At 39.4% G+C, this 11,385-nt stretch overlaps 1 protein-coding gene across 2 annotated transcripts; it reads right to left on the reverse strand.

The window, feature by feature from the left end:
• Positions 1-1,554: 1,554 nt before the first annotated feature.
• adprm (ADP-ribose/CDP-alcohol diphosphatase, manganese-dependent) lies at positions 1,555-10,123 on the reverse strand. Of its 2 annotated transcripts, XM_041814887.1 has the most exons (4): positions 9,986-10,123; positions 9,264-9,883; positions 3,838-3,960; positions 1,555-3,045 (listed from the first exon to the last, which is right to left on the reverse strand). In XM_041814887.1, exons 1-4 carry the CDS (start codon positions 10,006-10,008, stop codon positions 2,753-2,755), a joined length of 1,059 nt encoding a protein of 352 aa, XP_041670821.1. In that variant the 5' UTR covers positions 10,009-10,123; the 3' UTR covers positions 1,555-2,752. The 2 variants fall into 2 exon arrangements, with proteins under 2 accessions (XP_041670821.1, XP_041670820.1); XM_041814886.1 differs by having other exon boundaries at positions 9,264-10,015.
• Between the last annotated feature and the right edge of the window lie 1,262 nt (positions 10,124-11,385).

The raw sequence follows: 11,385 nt of genomic DNA on the forward strand, positions 1-11,385 counted from the left end.
TTATGTGTAAAACAGCCTCACTGCGATAAGAATCTACCTCTATAAGTGTAAATTTATTACTTTATCATGTAATAATTTATGAAAGGATATCTACCAAGTTTATGTCAAAATTTGTGACTTTTGTGTTTTTCCTCAAAAAAATGTATGACTGCATCTCCCAAAATTCAGGATTTTTTTTCCCTGACATCCATGATGGATCCTTTCCTTATGGAGTAGCTCTAATATGCTGTTGTAGCTTTACTGACACGTGCACTACATGTAGTGTGTTGCTGGCTTTGAAGGTGACGGTTTCTCAGTCGAGGACGTCCCTGCACCATCAGTTCTAAGCCCCTGCTGTCAGAGCAGTATTTGTTCTTAACCCATCATTTAAACAACAAACTATGGCTAATTTTTAACTTCCACAATCCTACTGATTACTAATTAATAATTAAGAATCTGTATCCTGTTAGCCCAGATGAACATAATTCTCCCTCCTGTGACTGTTAACCAGTTTTCTTTATTTCTCTATTTGGTGAAAGACTCAGAGCCAGGCGGCAGTGATAGACATCAGCTACTGACGCTGGTCTATGCCACGTTTGCTAGGCCAGGGGTTCTCAACATTGGGGTCAGGACCCCATTTGGGGTCGTGAGACACTGAGAGGGGGTCTCCAAATGCCTTAACAAAACTATTTTGACTATTTAGTTTTGAATTACACTGTTGCCACTTTCCACCAATTTATCCTCATTTTTACCAATTTCTATCACTTTTTTCCACCAATTTTGCCAATTTAAAGATATTTTTGCAACTTAAGACCCATTTTTTGTCCATTTTAAACCCTTTTTTGCCACTTCTAAACAAAATCTTGCAACTCTGTCTATTGTTGGATCTGCTGACACATTATTGCCACTAGTAACCCATTTTACAGCTTTTTAAAACACATTTCACAATGTGAAAAGCCCATTTTTGCCAGTTTATATCAATTTTCATCCCATTTAAACAAATGTCCACCTATTTTTGCCACTTTAATGCCATTTTAGTCACTTTTGAATCCCCTTTTACCACTTAATATGCCTTTTTTTTTACCACTTTAACCCATTTTTGGTTATTTTTGCCACTTTAATCTAATTTTGGGCATTTCTAACCCATTTGTGCTACTTTTAAAATCTAATTTCACCACCATTCCCACCATTTTTTCTGATTATTTACCAATTTTAGCTATCTTTCATGTATTTTAATTTTTTTTTAACAAAAGGATTGTTTTTAAGAGGGCTACTTACCACACAAAAGTTTTAAAATGTGTTTCTTTGATAAGAGTGGTTATTATTCAGGTTAAATATAAAATACCACAGTTTAACTTCACAATGGACTATAAGTTTGCTGGCCCCCAGAAGGCTCGCCTGTTTTTCCTAATGAGCAGCCTTGAGTGTTCCTGGCTGTGTTCAACCACCTTCAGGTACAGTGGGGGTCCCAGGTCTCTGGCACCTTTTTTTTTTTTTGGGGGGGGGGGGGCCTGAAAAGGTCGAGAAGCCCTGTGCTAGACCGATGCATCTGTGAATTCAGAGACAAAGTGCTGCTGCTGTTCACGTTTTTATTGTCCATTGCATTGTTTTACATTGCAAAAGGTACAAAACTGGCATGATTCACTCAACATTGCACGCTACATCCCTCGGCAAATAACAGAAAAATCAGTGCTGTGCAAGGAGACGCTTTAGTAAAAAGGCAGCAATAGAAAATGACCTCAGTCTTAAAATATGTGCATAGAAATACTCAAACAACCACTTCACCTCTAGAATAAAACAGAATCATTTTCCTCTTTGTCAGAATTAAAAATCAAAGTTAAATAAATAATGAGGTAATGTTCAGCTGAGGTATTTCAACACAACACCTTGCATTTAAAAACACAAAGTGTGGTGTGTTTCATGAGGGTCATCTGCTCTCCACCTTTAGGAAAACTCTTTGGTACATAAACTAAAGTTTAAAAATGATGAACTACGTGGTGACACAGCAGGTTGATCTCAGTAGAGCTGGGTGACCCGCACTATTAAAAACACTCAGATTTTACTGCAGAACATGCTTTCTAAAGTCATCCATTCTTTTGGCACTGATGTTACCGGGATGCTGCGGTCTTCTGCTGTTCACAGTGACAGACTCGTCTCTTAACAGTGTGCCTGTTTCGCAGTTTTCTAGTCTACAAAAGTAAAACTAATATTTCAGCATCCTTAACAGCTTTCACTGAGGTTGGACGCTTAAAATCAGAACCTTTTCGAGATGTTTAAGGAGACATTTTAAGGCATTAAACTCCCTGCTGTCGTTAGCCCTTGCCAACTTAGAGTTTTAAAGAAACGGCCCTTTAGTGTGTAGCCTCCCATGTTTCCAACCATCTTGTCTGTAGCCCGCTGAGGAGCTCAGAGTCTCACGTTGTGTGTCTAGAACGCGTGCACTTCTGTAGATTCATTGCATACAGTAAGTATAAAAAAGCCTTGCCCTGAACTCCAAAGTTAAAAATAAAGTTAAAGTATAAACTGCTGCATCTTTAAACATCCTCTTGAACCATCAGTGCAGTTTGATTTAGCGTATCTTCTAATTTATTAACCTGTAGACTGCGTAGATGGCTGCATGTGTAGATATTTTCCCAGTAAAGTGACTCTGATAATTTACAAACTTCTTTAGCAGAAACTAAGATCATACCGATCTATAATCTATAATCTTTCAGTCGAGAATATTCCAGAAACTCTGCTTTTTTGTTGCCCTGTAGTCAGTGTCTCACAGTCGTCATGGAAACTGAAGCACTCGATCCCTAACCCTCCCGTATCCTCTCAGCTCCATCCTGTCCTCGTACACAGAGACGGTGGCGAAGGCGTCACTGTCTGGTGGCGTCTCGATGACCCCCTCTAAGGTGAGGTGGTGCGTCCCTGTGGTTTTGTCCTTGTGGTATCCTCCGTCGTGGTCGTGTCCGGCCATGAAACACACCACGGAGCGGTGAGAGCGGAGGATGGACAGCAGCTCGTCGTAGTTCCAGGCGAGGCAGATCGGCGTGGTGGAGCTGGGGTGAACGGGGAGGTGACCTAAGAGAGAATATTTTTATCATTCAGTATTTTTAAAGGTCACATATTATGCAAAATATACTTTTTCAGGCTTTTCTAACAAAAATATGTGACCCTGGCCTGTCCACAATCCCCCTAAGAATCAGAACAATCAAACCCCTCCCCCCTCTCTTTCTCCAAATGTGAGCTGAAACAAGCTGTCCCCAGATTTTCCCCTCATGATGTCATGTGGGGAGTTAGCCCCACCCCCAGGTTCAGTTGGCCCTCCACACTTGGAAGATCAGGAGAGCCACATCCATCAAGCCACACCCATTTGCCAAGAGGGGCGGAGTCAGACAGCTCAGTGACACTGAAAGCTACAGAAACAGCTGGTTCTGAGCAGGGCTGAAACAGAGGGGTTTTTAGACATGCAGAAATCCAAAACTGGAGTTTTTAGCAACAGACTTCACAGGCATGTTTTTGGGACCTCTGAGACCAATATGAACTTGTCTTAAAGGGGTCAAATATGTGACCTTTAAGCAGCTCCTGAAGGAAGAACAATGTACACACTGTCCAGATCTAGAAGTAATACCAGTCCCTAAACATAGTTTAAATGTAATTACAGCAATAACGGCACCATATGAAGACAGAAGGCTAGTCTTTTGGCTAGCATGTCTTTCTCTCATAATTCATATCAGAAATCCAACTAAGTGTCAGAGCTCTTACTTGATCTATGAGAGGAAAAAAATTTGAAAAATCGATGTCAAAAAATTATTTTAAAAGAAATATGAATTCATCAGAAAATTCCTGCTGAAACACGTAGCTCTGACTTACAGACGACGGTGACTTTTTCTCCATTTTCATCAGCAGAGGTCAGGAGAGAATCGAGCCACTGCAGCTGGATTTTACTGAATCCACCGTTAAACATTGTGTATCTCTCCTCCAGATCTTTAAACACTGAAACACAGCATGGAAAAATATAATTAATGCACAGAATTAGTCCAATCATCTGACGGCTCTAGAGCAGGGCTCTCAAGGGGCAACTCAAGGCCCGGGGGCCAAATCCGGCTCAAGGAACAGTTAAATCTAGCTCGCAAGTTCATATGAAAATTCTGTTATAACTGGTTCTACAATATGAAGTCTGCAGATTTCCTCAAGTATAAAAATGTGAACTTATCCAGATGATTTAAGATGTCCTTGTTAAGTCATAAAATCTAAAAATAAGAAGTACAAATATTTAGATAAGAAGTCAGGAATGTGGGAAAAGAAATGAATTTGTGTTTTCATTTCATTTTTTTCAATTTTACATCTCAAAAAAGTCTAATTTAGTATTTTGACTTTTTATTTCATACTTTGAAGATTTCAACTCATAATTTTGACTTCTCATATAATATTTTGAGCTTTTAGATTCATAATTTAAAATGTTAAGTCATGTTTTGACCTTTAAAACTAATTATATTGTATTTATCTCATATTTTCAACTCCTAACTTTGACTTTATAATCCCATAGTTTACAATTTTAAAAATTTGAATCATACTTTGACTTTTGATTTCATGATTAAAAATTCTATTCCATATTTTGACCCTTTTGACTCATAATTTTGACTATCTTTCTAATATATCTGCCTTTAAAAAACATTTTTTCAATTTCAATTTCATGTTTTGACCTTTGTGAACTAATAAATTTGCTTTTCTCAGATTGTGAGCCTTTAAACGTATCTTTTTAACTTTTTAAATGTCAAAATCATTTAGCATCAGTGCTAAAAAATTTTTCATATTTTATTACTGGTGAAATGAGGTTGAGATATTCTGTTTAAAAAGGTGACATTGTTTCACCCTGAGGTTAGTCGTGAATCCAGACATAATTTATTTTTACCTGTACATAACTGACCTTTAACCTGTGCATAATTTATTTTTACCTGTACATAACTGACCTTTAACCTGGGCATAATTTATTTTTACCTGTACATAACTGACCTTTAACCTGTGCATAATTTATTTTTACCTGTACATAACTGACCTTTAACCTGTGCATAATTTATTTTTACCTGTACATAACTGACCTTTAACCTGGGCATAATTTATTTTTACCTGTACATAACTGACCTTTAACCTGGGCATAATTTATTTTTACCTTGACATAACTGACCTTTAACCTGAACATAACTGATCTTTACCGGGACATAACTGACCTTTAATCTGGGCATAATTTATTTTTACCTGTACATAACTGACCTTTAACCTGGGCATAACTGACCTTTAACCCGGGCATAACTGACCTTTAACCTGGGCATAATTTATTTTTACCTTGACATAACTGACCTTTGACCTGGGCATAATTTATTTTTACCTGGACATAACTGACCTTTAACCTGGGCATAATTTATTTTTACCTTAACATAACTGACCTTTGACCTGGGCATAATTTATTTTTACCTGGACATAACTGACCTTTAACCTGGACATAACTGACCTTTTACCTTGGACAGAACTGACCTTTAACCTGGACATAACTGACCTTTAACCTGGAGAAAACTGACCTTTAACCTGGGCATAACTGACCTTTAACCTGGGCATAAGTGACCTTTAACCTGGGCATAACTGACCATTAACCTGGACATAACTGACCTTTAACCTGGGCATAACTGACCTTTAACCTGAGCATAATTTATTTTTACCTGGACATGACTGACTTTTAACCTGGACATACCTGACCTTTAACCTGGGCATTACTTATTTTTACCTGGACATAACTGACCTTTAACCTGGACATACCTGACCTTTAACCTGGGCATAACTTATTTTTACCTGGACATAACTGACCTTTAACCTGGACATAACTGACCTTTAACCTGGACATAAGTGATCTTTACCTAGACATAACTGACCTTTAACCTGGACATAACTTATTTTTACCTGGACATAACTGACCTTTAACCTGGACGTAACTGACCTTTAACCTGGACATTACTGACCTTTAACCTGGGCATAATTTACTTTTACCTTGACATAACTGACCCTTAAACTCGACATAACGGACCTTTTAACTGGACATGACTGATCTTTACCTGGACATAACTGACCTTTAACCTGGACATAACTGACCTTTAACCTAGACATAACTAACCTTTAACCTGGACATAACTGACCTTTAACCTGGACATGACTGATCTTTACCTGGACATGACTGACCTTTAACCTGGACATAACTGACCTTTAACCTGGACATGACTGATCTTTACCTGGACATAACTGACCTTTAACCTGGACTTAACTGACCTTTAACCTGGGCATAACTGACCTTTAACCTGGACATAACTGACCTTTAACCTGGACATAACTGACCTTTAACCTGGACATAACTGACCTTTAACCTGGACATGACTGATCTTTACCTGGACATAACTGACCTTTAACCTGGACATAACTGACCTTTAACCTGGACATAACTGACCTTTAACCTGGACATGACTGATCTTTACCTGGACATAACTGACCTTTAACCTGGACATAACTGATCTTTACCTGGACATAACTGACCTTTAACCTGGACTTAACTGACCTTTAACCTGGGCATAACTGACCTTTAACCTGGACATAACTGACCTTTACCTTGACATAACTGACCTTTAACCTGGACATACCTGACCTTTAACCTGGGCATAACTTATTTTTACCTGGACATAACTGACCTTTAACCATGACATAACTGACCTTTAACCTGGACATAACTGACCTTTAACCTGGACATAACTGACCTTTAACCTGGACATAACTGACCTTTAACCTGGACATGACTGATCTTTACCTGGACATAACTGACCTTTAACCTGGACATGACTGATCTTTACCTGGACATAACTGACCTTTAACCTGGGCATAACTTATTTTTACCTGGACATAGCTGACCTTTAACCTGGACATAACTGACCTTTAACCTGGACATAACTGACCTTTAACCTGGACATGACTGATCTTTACCTGGACATAACTGACCTTTAACCTGGACATGACTGATCTTTACCTGGACATAACTGACCTTTAACCTGGGCATAACTTATTTTTACCTGGACATAGCTGACCTTTAACCTGGACATAACTGACCTTTAACCTGGACATAACTGACCTTTAACCTGGACATAACTGACCTTTAACCTGGACATGACTGATCTTTACCTGGACATAACTGACCTTTAACCTGGACATGACTGATCTTTACCTGGACATAACTGACCTTTAACCTGGACATGACTGATATTTACCTGGACATAACTGACCTTTAACCTGGACATGACTGACCTTTAACCTGGACATGACTGATATTTACCCGGACATAACTGACCTTTAACCTGGACATAACTGACCTTTAACCTGGACATGACTGATCTTTAACCTGGACATGACTGACCTTTAACCTGGACATGACTGATCTTTACCTGGACATAACTGACCTTTAACCTGGACATGACTGATCTTTACCCGGACATAACTGACCTTTAACCTGGACATAACTGACCTTTAACCTGGACATAACTGACCTTTAACCTGGACATAACTGACCTTTAACCTGGACATAACTGACCTTTAACCTAGACATAACTGACCTTTAACCTGGACATGACTGATATTTACCCGGACATAACTGACCTTTAACCTGGACATAACTGACCTTTAACCTGGACATGACTGATCTTTACCTGGACATGACTGATCTTTAACCTGGACATGACTGACCTTTAACCTGGACATGACTGATCTTTACCTGGACATAACTGACCTTTAACCTGGACATAACTGACCTTTAACCTGGACATGACTGATCTTTACCTGGACATAACTGACCTTTAACCTGGACATAACTGACCTTTAACCTGGACATAACTGACCTTTAACCTGGACATAACTGACCTTTAACCTGGACATAACTGACCTTTAACCTGGACATGACTGATCTTTACCCGGACATAACTGACCTTTAACCTGGACATAACTGACCTTTAACCTGGACATGACTGACCTTTAACCTGGACATGACTGATCTTTACCTGGACATAACTGACCTTTAACCTGGACATAACTGACCTTTAACCTGGACATAACTGACCTTTAACCTGGACATGACTGATCTTTACCTGGACATAACTGACCTTTAACCTGGACATAACTGACCTTTAACCTGGACATAACTGACCTTTAACCTGGACATAACTGACCTTTAACCTGGACATAACTGACCTTTAACCTGGACATTACTGGTCTTTACCTGGACATGACTGACCTTTAACCTGGACATGACTGATCTTTACCTGGACATAACTGACCTTTAACCTGGACATAACTGACCTTTAACCTGGACATAACTGACCTTTAACCTGGACATAACTGACCTTTAACCTAGACATAACTGACCTTTAACCTGGACATTACTGGTCTTTACCTGGACATAACTGACCTTTAACCTGGACATAACTGACCTTTAACCTGGACATGACTGATCTTTACCCGGACATAACTGACCTTTAACCTGGACATAACTGACCTTTAACCTGGACATGACTGACCTTTAACCTGGACATGACTGATCTTTACCTGGACATAACTGACCTTTAACCTGGACATAACTGACCTTTAACCTGGACATGACTGATCTTTACCTGGACATGACTGACCTTTAACCTGGACATTACTGGTCTTTACCTGGACATAACTGACCTTTAACCTAGACATAACTGACCTTTAACCTGGACATTACTGGTCTTTACCTGGACATAACTGACCTTTAACCTAGACATAACTGACCTTTAACCTGGACATGACTGATCTTTACCCGGACATAACTGACCTTTAACCTGGACATAACTGACCTTTAACCTGGACATTACTGGTCTTTACCCGGACATAACTGACCTTTAACCTGGACATGACTGATCTTTAACCTGGACATGACTGATCTTTACCTGGACATAACTGACCTTTAACCTGGACATGACTGATCTTTAACCTGGACATGACTGATCTTTACCCGGACATAACTGACCTTTAACCTGGACATGACTGATCTTTACCCGGACATAACTGACCTTTAACCTGGACATGACTGATCTTTACCCGGACATAACTGACCTTTAACCTGGACATAACTGACCTTTAACCTGGACATGACTGATCTTTAACCTGGACATGACTGATCTTTACCCGGACATAACTGACCTTTAACCTAGACATAACTGACCTTTAACCTGGACATTACTGGTCTTTACCTGGACAGTTGAGGTCTTCGTTGTGGTTGTGTTGTCTGATCAGACTCAGAGAGTCTTTGTACCGATCACTGCTCTCCTCTCTGCCCAGCAGACTCACATCATACCCGTCCAGGATGACCACGGTAAACCCGGGTACCGGGCTGAAGCTGTACGCATACAGGTCACAGTCAGCTGGTGCTGCGTTCAGGCTCCGCTCGGAATGCAGTGTACTATTAAGCCTTGACCGCAGCAGGTCACTCCGGCTGAAGTTATAAAACTCGTGGTTTCCCCACACATGGTGGACCTCGGCGGGCCCGGAGCTGAACTCTTCCAGCACGGCGTCCAGAGCTCTGTCTGAGGCTTCGTGGTTCTTATTGAAGCCGTCGATGATGTCTCCGAGCTGGAGAATAAAGTCCGGTTTTACTGCCGATTCTCCCCAGCTCTTCAGGGCGTTCTTTAACAGCTTTAGGCTGCTCCGGTAGTACCTCCTCCGGGTCCGGGTAAAGTTAAACCCGTCATCCATGTCAGCGTACTGAATATCGGCTATCACACCGAAGGTAAACAGTGGCGTTTGTTCTGGAAAGTTCTCCATTCTCCGTGATGTCTCTGGTTTAACGGCCGTCAGGGTGTGTTCACTGACTCTACGGAGAAATGTAAGGTTACGGTAAACCATGGACACATACCTGTAACGAGTGAAAAACGTCACATGATGAAACACCGCCAGGCTGGATGTGTGTGCTCACCTCCCGCTTTGGTTCCACATCATGACAATTCAAAATCCAACGCTACATGTAGCGGAGGTGTTGCGGTGTGCAGAGCGTCCGTGTTAACTTGTGACTTCCTGCTGAATATGACTGTCGTTGTCGCGGTTTTGTTCCAAGAGATGCTGAAGACGTTACGTTTCCGAACAGATGTGAATTTGTCATTTTTTTTCTACTAAATAAAAACCTGATAACTATGTTTGACTGAGCAACAACAACAAAAAGCATTCAGGGCTCTTTAACGTCTAACGTAACTACGACAACCTTAGAAACATACGGCAGAAAGTCGCCATTTAACACGGTCACGCTTTGAAGCGAAGCACCTGCGGCACTTATTTCGAAATAAAAGCCTCATTTTCCGGTTGTATCCTTCAAAATAAAGCACACAGAACACATGGATGAAATGATCATACAGTAAAATACATTTTTACACTGACGTGACCAAAACTGGCCGCATATAAACAATTAAAACAGTGCATTATTTTTCCAAATGTTTTTTCACCGATCAGATCTGATCATCCATTTTTAAAATTTGATCTAACCTATATTTAACCCAGGGGTGTCAAACTCAAGGCCCGGGGGCCAAATCCGGCCCGTGGTGCAGTTTTACCCGGTCCGCAGGATCACGTATTATATTTTACATATATCACATTTAACAATAACCAGCCCACAGGTCTGAGGTCTGCAGATTTTCCCCAGTATAGAAATGGGAATTTAGTCTTGAAGATTTAAAATATCCTTTATTAAGTCATAAAACTTTAAAAAAACTAGAGAGTAAAAATAATGAGATAGAAAATAAGGAATGAGGGAGAGAAATTAATTTTTGTTTTCATTCAATTTTTTCAATTTTCATCTCAAAATTCTGACATTAGACTTGGCGTTTTGACTTTTTATCTTATATTGTTAACTTTTAAATCACAATTTTAAATTTAAAGTCCTTTTTTGAGATCATAATTTCAAATTTTATCTCATAATTTGAGCTTTTAGATTCATAATCTTCAATTTTAAGTTATATCTCAACCTTTTAAACTCAAAATTTATTTTTTTTGTCAAATTTTGACCTTTTCAACTCATAATTTTGATTTGTAATCCATATTTTAACCTTTTAACTCATGATTTTTACTTTCTCTCATATATTTGCCTTTTGAAAACATTATTTTGACTTTTGATTTTGTGTTCTGACATTTTTAATTAATATTTTGACTTTTAATCTCAGATTTTGAGCCTTTAAACTGATCATTTTGACTTTTTTAAATCTCATAATCTTTTATCATCAGTTTTGTTGACAGTTTAAGGTTAAATGGTGACCCTGTTAGGCCCTCAGGTTAGACCAAAATTCAGATTCTGGCCCCTGCTGTGACTGAGTTTGACACCCCTGATTT

Source organism: Cheilinus undulatus, linkage group 20 (genome assembly GCF_018320785.1).
Source record: "Cheilinus undulatus linkage group 20, ASM1832078v1, whole genome shotgun sequence".
Classification (NCBI taxonomy): domain Eukaryota; kingdom Metazoa; phylum Chordata; class Actinopteri; order Labriformes; family Labridae; genus Cheilinus; species Cheilinus undulatus.

Coding starts and splice junctions, on each gene's coding strand:
- adprm (XM_041814886.1), bottom strand. CDS start 9,915: ATGGTTTACCGTAACCTTACATTTCTCCGTAGAGTCAGTGAACACACC. Junction 3,961..9,263: donor CGAAGACCTCAACTGTCCAG/GTAAAGACCAGT, acceptor GCTGTGTTTCAG/TGTTTAAAGATCTGGAGGAG. Junction 3,046..3,837: donor AGAAAAAGTCACCGTCGTCT/GTAAGTCAGAGC, acceptor ATTCTCTCTTAG/GTCACCTCCCCGTTCACCCC.